Source organism: Nematostella vectensis, chromosome 12, assembly GCF_932526225.1.
Source record: "Nematostella vectensis chromosome 12, jaNemVect1.1, whole genome shotgun sequence".
Classification (NCBI taxonomy): Eukaryota; Metazoa; Cnidaria; class Anthozoa; order Actiniaria; family Edwardsiidae; genus Nematostella; species Nematostella vectensis.
The window spans coordinates 7053238-7063213 of NC_064045.1; the positions used below are offsets into that span (position 1 = coordinate 7053238).

General features: G+C 39.6%; 2 protein-coding genes across 2 annotated transcripts; one reads left to right on the plus strand and one right to left on the minus strand.

The window, feature by feature from the left end:
* Positions 1-89: 89 nt before the first annotated feature.
* LOC5510141 lies at positions 90-6596 on the minus strand. The gene is made up of 4 exons (XM_048720348.1): positions 6453-6596; positions 3359-3524; positions 1613-2397; positions 90-300 (listed from the first exon to the last, which is right to left on the minus strand). Exons 1-4 carry the CDS (start codon positions 6504-6506, stop codon positions 124-126), a joined length of 1182 nt encoding a protein of 393 aa, XP_048576305.1. The 5' UTR covers positions 6507-6596; the 3' UTR covers positions 90-123.
* Positions 6597-7204: 608 nt separating this feature from the next.
* LOC5510142 (rho-related GTP-binding protein RhoA-A) lies at positions 7205-8952 on the plus strand. The gene is made up of 2 exons (XM_001630539.3): positions 7205-7648; positions 8322-8952. Exons 1-2 carry the CDS (start codon positions 7263-7265, stop codon positions 8635-8637), a joined length of 702 nt encoding a protein of 233 aa, XP_001630589.2. The 5' UTR covers positions 7205-7262; the 3' UTR covers positions 8638-8952.
* The last annotated feature ends 1024 nt before the right edge of the window (positions 8953-9976 follow it).

Sequence of the window (9976 nt, forward strand, 5' to 3'; positions counted from 1 at the left end):
TACAAAAACAACAAATATACACTGCCATAAGCTTTTTTTGTATTTTTGTAAAACCTTTCGTGAGAAAGACAAAGACAAAAAAAAAACAATAAAAAAGGTCACATTTTTATTTGGTCATTGGTGCTACTGTTTTGCTGCCCCACCACTAGGCTTTCTCCATTGTATGACTCTGCGCTCTATCACCCTAGCAATCACATCAGCATGCTGGAAAAGTGCTGACTCAGCACTTCCTGGCAGCTGCACTCGGTCACTCCCAGCATGTATGACCTTGGTCATGTGATCCTGGGATGATGACCACACCTAAAACCATAACACATTGTAAGTGAGATACTATGGTATGTTACCATGACATCAGTTTTAAGGCAGTGACAGTAAACCCATGTAAAACCATACCATATTGTAAGTGAGATACTATGGTATGTTACCATGACATCAGTTTTAAGGCAGTGACAGTAAATTCATGTAAAACCATAACACATTGTAAGTGAGATACTATGGTAACATGTTACCATGACACCAGTTCACCAGTTTAAGGCAGTGACAGTAAACTCATGTAAAACCATACCATATTGTAAGCTAGATACTGTGGTAACATGTTACCAAGACATCAGTTTTAAGGCAGTGACAGTAAACCCATGTAAAACCATACCATATTGTAAGTGAGATACTATGGTAACATGTTACCATGACATCAGTTTTAAGGCAGTGACTACCTATTCAAATGATGTGAGGCATGCATAAGCTTAGACTAAACATCAATTTCCAAATAACACTCCACTGCTTATGAAAAGATTCAAATCAAGGTCCCTGTGTCAATGCTGGTTCATTTACTACAGTTTTAACACATTTTTGGGACCCACAAAGCTGTGACGGACTATAAGATAAGTGAAGGGGGGGGGGTAAGAAACAAGAGAAAAATCCTGAATGAAAGCCTGGAAAAAATGCATGCAGCTCGAACCAGACAGAAAAAAATGCAAACAATGATTTAAAAAAGTTAATGCACGTCTTAGAGAAAAAAAATTACTGAAACCCTCCCCCTTGACTTGACTTGGTCCATCCCTGAGCAGGCGTCTTTAATTAAAGGGGTGTATTAATTATAGGGTTGTTTTACTAATAAATGGTACCCACCCCTTGAGACAGGCATATTGGCGTACATACCAAAGGCGATCCCATCCCACAATAACAAATGATTTGTTGGGAAGGGGAGTGAGCCAAGGTTATCATTAACGCTAAAAATTTCTCAACCTCAAATGGGCACTGCGACTGATAGCTATTGACTCAGGGACCATGACAGGAGATGAATAATTAGTATAACTGCACTAGTAGGCCATTTTGTTTAGCCAAAAACAATTATCTAGTAGTCATTTCCTATTTTTTAGCTTTTGTTGTATTGATTGGATACAACAGATACTAGTTGGTCAACCAATCATAAGCATTTATAGAAATACTAGAAGAGTGATTTCACAAAGATTGCAAAATTGTGGTCACCCTTAAGTTCATCTGAATGAAGCGTGGTAAAGTACACTCTCATGGTGACCCCACCCACCAAAAAGTGATGTTTAGGAGAGGGGTGTACGCTATGTAATAAATGTTAGAATGGCATGATACACACCCTGTTAAGTTCCTCTGAGCCTGGCTTGGTGCTGTATGCCCCGCTTGTCACAACAGTCACCCCTACATGACTAGGGAACGGCTTAATCCTGCACAACGTCCTCATCTGAGATAGACTCTCATTAGCAAAGTAAAATTCCTCTACTGCTGAGCTCAAATGTGCTGGTTTACATAGTAAATGCTTCTGTCTAGCTATCACATCTGCTGAGACAAGGCCACTGTCGACTGGACTTGCCGTCATCAGTCCAAGAATAAGCGCCACTCGACTTAACCCCACTGCCGCTAAGAACTGTAATGTTTGTAACATGGAGGTGTGGCGACCTTGCCAGTGTTTAACCCATGTTTTCTCTGGAATATCAAACATTCCTTCTACTAGAGGGTTTATAGACACAAACCCCATGACGTCACTATCAAATAGCTGAGTATAAAATCTCATATTTACCGCTCCCAGTTCTGCGCCGACAAGTAGAAAGGGTCCAGGTTGCTTACTGGAACCAGTGAATAGCCTATGAAAGTCCTCAACCATCTTCTCAGTGGTATAAGGCAGCCCACCCTTTGGGCTCTTGCCACTATCAGGTTGAGAGCGGTTTATGAAGGGCCGATCACTGAACCCAAGCCCCGCCCTATCGTAGACACACACTCGGGTTGTCTTAGCAAGTTTGGGTGCAATAAGCGCCCACGCATCTGACGACATGCCAGTTGGAGCATCAAAAAGAACAGTTGGACGTCCCTTGCCGACGCAGCCCATGAAAAGTTTTTGTCCCCACCCAACATCATATAGCTCTCCTGAAAGACAAATCAATCACAATTATGGTGCACCAGCTTGCTGACATTTAATAGTAGAGACCTTAAGATCCAGGTTTTTCACGATTTACAACTGACCGCGAACCTCAAGCGGTCACATGACCGGGGCTTGCCGTCGCGTTTACCATTTTGAAGTTTACGTTTTGTACAGCTGGGACCACTTTTTGAGGTAAGTCATTTACAGCAAGGTTTTCTTGAACACCAAAATCCAACATTTAAAATTGAGAGTTAGCTTTTACTATGTGTTAACTTTCATCTAATATTTGTTTTACAATTAAAGAATACTTTTAAGAATGATTTCTTTAGCGCAAAGTCAAAGTGGTTGGCATATGAAAACAAACATATGGTGCCAGAATTAATGCTTCTTGTTAAACCTGTTGCTTAGAAAAAATCTTAAGCTTATCGATGCAAAGACCTTGTTTTCTTAACAGTTTTGTTATAGGGATGTCATTTACACGTTTTAGATGGCGCCTTTTAGATGCCCACTGCTATACAATGATTTGTAAAATCAACCTAAAATAATAATGATACACGGGGTTAAACAGCATCCTTTTAGACTTGACACTTTTAAGTGTGACACTTTTAAAAATCACTTGACAAGGCAAAGGAAATTTGTTAAAACAAACATTTCTTTTTTGCTGTGCTAATAATGAATAATATTTCAGGGAGGCATTAAAGGGCGGGGCTGCTGACCCCTATTCAGTTTCTCTTTTGAAATTTGTCCACATTAACCTCCCCCCACCCCCCTCTCCATCCATACAACTTCGACTGACTGATGAGCCCTGGCTTACTATGCATGTGCCTATCAACAAATTTTGGGGCAGAGGGTGTACACAGGCTTAGACACCATATGCAAGATTTGGTGATTCCTTAAAAGGAAAAGACTGTTCTTTGGTAGTCAAGTACCCGCCCAAACCCTTCACTAAGCATCAAACGTGAGTACCTAGAGGCTGGAGCTCTCTTGATTCCCGTGATAATGCCGCATGGTTCATGAACGCTGGTGCAAGAGCCACAAGTATAAGATATTTAAGAAACCAGTATCGCTGAAATAAGGACTGCTTCTCTACAGTTGATGTGGCTTTGTCTTTTCCATCACCTTGATACTTGACCTGGAATGAGTTCAAGAGAAATAGGTCCATGTATAATATATATAGCTGTTATATAAACAAAGACATGTCATAACATTTGGTAGGTTTTTGTGTTTTAGGGACACTGAATGGTCAGGAACTTGCATGACAATAGACCATTGCTTTCAAATACTTTTGATGCTTTTTGTCATTTCATATTTTGTTGTGTTGAATGCACAAATATAAAGACATATTTAGAAACAACTCTAACATAATGACACTCTGATGAAATGCACATTGTGAAAAGTGTTTAATAGGCTCATGCAATTATGATACTTTTTGAAAAACTCACTTGTGCAAATTAATTATTACTTATTAATAATATACATGTACAAATTAGGAAAGTCAAGTTTTTGTTTGGACATGGTAAAACAGTGCGTGCTCTTGTCATAACTGGCTTGATTCATCAACAGCGCGTGCGACGAGTTGTGAAAATTGAAAACTTTCGCATCGAAATCCTAACAATTTTCATGTCTTTTCTCGCTTTATCTTTCTAATGTTTGAATTGTTTTTATCAAAAAAGGTTTTGAAAATTGTGTAGAGTATTAAACAGTATCTATCGCGTAAGAAAATACTAACGAATGTAACTTCACTGGCATTACAACTGGAGTTACATGAAAATTGCACTGCTCACAGCCAATCAGAATCGAGAAATTTGTGCATGTATATTTAGAGCTGTCAACGCTCAAAACAAGCTTTTAAGATTTTAAAGTGATGTTAAAAATATATGCACATGGGATCAATTATAGAATTTAGTCAGTTCAGCAATATCAATTGTAATAGATTGTTATCGACCATCACATTTTTTGTCTGAGCATGCAGTTCCATAAGTCTTTGTATGAAACAAGTAGATGAACTCTGCAAAGTAGAATTTTCTCATGGATAAAATCACAATCCTATTATTCACTTCCTTTCAATCCTGTTTTTTTTTTCAATATCATGTGAGTTTCCTAGAAGCCCAAGCTAGACTTTTATATCTGTTTGTATTACTACATGATAATAATAATTAACAATTAGACTATAAGTTTGTGTTTTCTATGAGTCAATAGATAGTCAACAAGGCGTGTAGCGAAGAGTTGACTATTTGATTCATAGAAAAAGAGAACAAGTAGTCAAATTGTTTTAGTATAAATCCACTCAAATACTACCTTCGAAAAAATTAAGATTTTAATAATTTTCAGTAATAAATAACCGCTTTTGGCATGAAAACGCCAGCTTTTTCGCTACTTACTATCAATCAGACTACGAGTTTGAGTTTTCTATGAGTCAATAGATAGTCAACAAGGCGGGTTGCCTCGACTTGACTCATAGAAAACAAGAACGAGTAGTCTAATTGTTTTAGTATATATCTACATACTACCTTCGAATAACTGACGATTTTACTACTAATTCAGGTTGTTTTTTTGAAAATAGCCGTTTTTTTGCTACTCGCTACCTATAGCTCAATAGATAGTGAGTATGGGAGCCAATCAAATTGCAGGATTCGTGATAGTATGTGAGTAGACTTATACTTAATATACATAGATGAAGCTCTGGTAAGCAACCACCTTGGGAACTGAGAATTTTGGTCGTTAACGGAGCTGGTCTTTTACGAGAGCTTGCTCTCATAAGCGACCACTGGGCGCCAAAAACTTGAACAATAGGTGTTGGTCGCTTACGGGAGCTTAATTAAAATGGAATCTAAAAGTTATCGTGATAATAACAACGCTGTGATATTTTGGTTTATTGCTTGATTTTAAAACTAGGCATTTGACTTATCACGAGAGTGAGCTGTTTTATTTTATAGCAATTAATTCTACGCAAAGTAGCTCGTTATGCTCATTTATATCGACGACTTAAGCTTTTCGTCATTAGAACATCTTCTGCGTCTACGACGATTGCATGCCGTCTTTTGTTAGCCGATTTCTAAGCATGCAACAAACAAGTGGATGGCTATTGTAACTGGAAAAAGGATAAATCGTGGAGCTGGCAATGGACTAGAGATTCCTTGCATTTACACATTTCTTTAATAGTTGCCTACTAAAAAGGCAGCTTTTGTGAAACATTACAACATTTCCGCTTTATATGTGATTTCAGCATGCATTGGATATGATGTTTATCAGGTGTTGACTGATGTTGTTAAACCAAAAATCATCGTGGTGGCTTACGAGAGCTTAAAAATATAAGAAAATCTTAGTTGGTGTTTTGAAATTGTGGTCTTTAACGGAGCTGGTCGCACCAATAAGTTGGTCGCTTACGAGAGCTTAGAATTACAAATTTTGTGTGACAATTCAATCGGTGATTCGTGATCGTGGTTGTTATCGGGGCTGGTTGCTTACGAGAGCAGTCGCTCAGAGAGCTTCGACTGTATATGTAATATGATAGTTTAGCAATGAACAATTTGGTTCATCCAGGTAAAAATGATGTGTAACATCTATGTTACAGTTGTAAAAGGTTTAACTAAGGAGTGGATCAATCTTACAGTTGACCCACAAAGAAGCCTGTATTAAACATTTTTACCTGGACGAACTGAGATGTTCATTGCTAAACTAAATAAGCCCCTACAAAGTCGGGCACTATCATGGCTCAAAGTGAAAACATCTACTGGAATGTAAAATATAATATATATTTTTACGAAGTGTATAGATACGCGAGAGCCTGCAGCACGTAAGAGATACCCGGTAACTTTCATAATTTCGAAAAATTAGCCATATAAATTATATTTAATCAATCCAAAACCATGTAGCATTGTTAAAAGAACTTGTTAAGAACCCCTCTGGTGTACTAAGCATTTGTAATTTTGGCATCAAGACGCTTCGTATAAGTTAAGTTATATATTTTACGACACGTGTATCCGAACGCACAAAGACTTGGCTAGCTATTGAATAAAGAGCAGACCGACAGAAAATGCTAACAGTATACAGATCTTACCACTTGTGGTGGTATTTGCCGCTTGTTTTCCTTATTTCTTTTGATGAGAACCATTGTAAAACACAACAAAAACCGGCACAGTCAAAATACTAGGTAAAATAATCACAACTAAAATTACAACAACGACCAGGCGTTCCCATCGGTGAAATCTATGGGGTCTGGGTCAGAGTGCTCAAGATAAAGAAATTTTATAAAGAGCATGTCTAAAGACTTAGAAGGTGTGTTTTAGCCGTAGCGGATCTACGGGGGGGGGGGGGGGGGGGGGGGGGAGGGGGGGGGGTTAGGGGGTAGCTTTTCTAAAAGTGTTTTTCATGCTTGAAAGAGATCATAGTTAAAGCCAGCCGATCCGATTTGCGTGACGCGTGGTTTTGTAGGCTATGAAAACCCCATGCATGTGAATTAAATCCGTTTGAATCATGCTGAAATCAGGAGAGCATAAGATAAGAGAGGGACAGTTTGGTATTACCCGCGCGCCATGCCGATTCCGAATCCGACTATTTTTAGTAACCACCACCCCACCACTGTGCATCCTAAAATAAAATCGGCTCAATTATATTTCTATCGATATCAAACAATGCTGGGTAAGTTATATTTTTCAAAATGATGGGAGTACTAAACATTCAAAACAAAAACAAAACAACAGTGTCACGCAAGTCGGATCCACGGACATTAATGATGGGATTTTCACTGTATATTTCAGTTTGACAAATATTAACACAAACTCTTGAGTGATGACGTCATTTCCGTTTCGTTACAGCCCTGTTGCTTGTACACCAGCAGTGACGATTTCACTTGACTGCTTCCGCTCAAATGGCCAGTGAGAGAAAGCTCAAAGTCGTACTTACTGGTGATAACAATGTCGGTAAAACAACATTCCTTATTAACCTCACTCAGAATGAACTCGAGGGAACGCCTACGGCCTTTGCGAATTACGAGCTCGGGTTGGAAGTCGGTTCGCAAAAGTTTCTACTGGACCTATGGGACACTGAGGGGACTACAGAATACGATAGGCTCCGACCGCTGACCTACCAAGGTTCAGATATCATCCTTCTGTGTTTCGACATAAGCAATAGACAGACTTTTGAGAGAATCGAGAGCAAATGGTTACCGGAGACGACGCAAGTTTTACCCGGAAGTATTAGAGTGCTAATAGGGAACAAAAACGATATCAGAAAAACGCGTCAAGACAAAGATCGGTAAGTCACTAAATAATCCTTTTCTAGATAAAAGATCAGTGACAGGAAAAGTTTAAGGTATCAAACCAAGCATTATGTACCATGTCGCCATCTTTTTAAGGCGAGGGAAGGTTCTAAAAATGTCGTCAAATTAAGTTATTTACAGAGGTCAGGGGGCAAACTTCGCTATCATGTTTACAATCCCCCCCCCCCCCCCCAACACACACACACACACACAACATCAGTTTTACGAGAAAGTCGCAAAGAGTTGTTTGGGTGAGCCATATCCATTTCTTATGTCGCGTGAAAACCGGCTCGACGTAAGCGCAAGGTTTTACGCATGCTCAGTTCGTAGTCTTGTGCCCATACCTCCTCGACGAGCCAAAGCTGAATGGGTTAATTTATGCTTATGTTCCGCTTATGCTTACGTCGATCAGGTTTTCACGCGACGTAAGCGTAGCATAGACCTAAGATTATCAAAACTTCCCGTTCTTCTTGCGCTTATGCTTGCGCTTACGTCGAGCCGGTTCTCACGCGACATAAGACCATTACGCTTCCGTCTCCGCTTTACGCACACGTCGTTTGTGAGAACCCGCTTTAAGAACCTCGACAGCATTTAAAGTCATCATAGGGGACTATAGTCATAGTGCAGTTATTTTTTTGTAGAAATTGATACATGTAGGGTTTTCTTTAGGGAAATTCAAGACGCCAAAAAAGACAGCATCGTGACGGCAAAGGAAGCGAAGCTTCTCGCTAAGAAGTACGACTTGCCATATATGGAAACCAGTGCCTTGTCACGTCATGCAATACAAGAAGCATTATACGCATGCGTCAAGAAGTACAGCGCTGCGAGCTCTCGGTCTAAGCGAGACCTTCTTCGAAGGCGTTCAAAGACCGCTGAACGGCTAGAGACCACTGAAACGCAGAGTCGTGATGAAGATATGAGCTGTACAGTATCCGTGGAGGAAATGAGCAAGAGTCAGAACAGCTCTAGTTGTGTAGTGATGTGACACTTGTGTGGAATTAGACACTTTCCTCAGGATTTGTTGAAGGGGGGGACATTCTGGGAAAATATGTAAAATCGTACGAATCTTCAAAAAGAAAAGACCACATTTTGTGGCCGAGGAAGGGGTGGAGGAGGGGGTATAGATTTGCCAGTTCCTATACAACACAACACAACTCTTCGAGATACCTTAGGATATTGTGGGGGGGGCTCGAGAAATTTTTGAGGTCTAAAGGGGGGGGGGGCGTCACTGATTTATTTGGGTGTTGTCTCTACTATATAATTTGACGAAGTGTCTAATCAGACTTCTTGGTTTAACTTGTCTCAGTTTGGGGGCAGTTATTTGGCATGCACAATCCAAGAGTCCAGGATACGTATTAAGCCACATTTTATCTATGCGATGCAAACCTGTAAGCACCCTAAATACATCTAGTAGGACTATATATAACACGCTAAGGAATGGACTGTTGTCCACTATTTACGATAAAACGGCTGAGCAAGTAAACTCCGAAACCACGCCATTTCCACACATTTTCGGAGAAGAGGTGTGCAAAAGGGTTTTTATTTCATAATTCTACCGGATAGGAAAGTTCTAATTCACGCGTTTTTGTAAGCGAGAGGATCACACTCGCAAAGGCGCCATTTCAAGATTTCACAGAAGCACAAAAATAATTCATTTCCCGGTACAAAAAGGACTATTGACCTTCAGACCTCCGTGTCTCACAAGAAAAACACATTAAAAGTATACAGTAATAAGCCTATCTCCAAAAATATCATCGTAGAGGAGAAATCTTTTTTCTTGACAATTTCGGAACCTTCGAGCGCGCGGAAAATCAAATCTGAAAATGAATTCGAATACTTGCCGTAGTTTCATTGCATAGATAGATTAATTATAGCTAAAAACACAACCGTTTTTTATCTTTATTTAGAGAGGCATTATTCCTACCTCGAAAATAAACTAGATTCTTTAGCTCCATTGCGCATATACAAAACGGTTCGCAAACAAGAACGCGGAAGTAAAGAGCTTTTAGCCCATGGGCCAAGACCCCAAACTTAGCTTTTTGGTACCAAGAAAGGTGACAAAGGCTATCATACCTTTTTGGAAAGGTTATTATCTGTAGTTTTTGAAAATTTATCATAGACATTACAAATGAGTAGCTTTGAGTATGTAATCACGTGACAAAGTGACGTCATTATCCTTTTCTATATCATGCTTACTTTATGTACTTGGTAGAGAAAAACATAAAATGCCATGCTGACGAGTCCTAATAAAGACGAAACAGCGGTTCATGGTTGCCGAACTGCACGGGTAATAGACTGTGCTAGCGTCCCGTCTTGGCCCGACT

Excerpts from the sequence above, each read along its gene's own strand:
- LOC5510142 (XM_001630539.3), top strand. The coding sequence starts at position 7,263 with ATGGCCAGTGAGAGAAAGCTCAAAGTCGTACTTACTGGTGATAACAAT. Across the intron at positions 7,649-8,321 it reads ACGCGTCAAGACAAAGATCG|GGAAATTCAAGACGCCAAAA; the intron begins GTAAGTCACTAA and ends GGTTTTCTTTAG.
- LOC5510141 (XM_048720348.1), bottom strand. The coding sequence starts at position 6,506 with ATGGTTCTCATCAAAAGAAATAAGGAAAACAAGCGGCAAATACCACCA. Across the intron at positions 2,398-3,358 it reads AAGAGAGCTCCAGCCTCTAG|GAGAGCTATATGATGTTGGG; the intron begins GTACTCACGTTT and ends TTTGTCTTTCAG. Across the intron at positions 301-1,612 it reads GCTCAGAGGAACTTAACAGG|GTGTGGTCATCATCCCAGGA; the intron begins GTGTGTATCATG and ends TTATGGTTTTAG.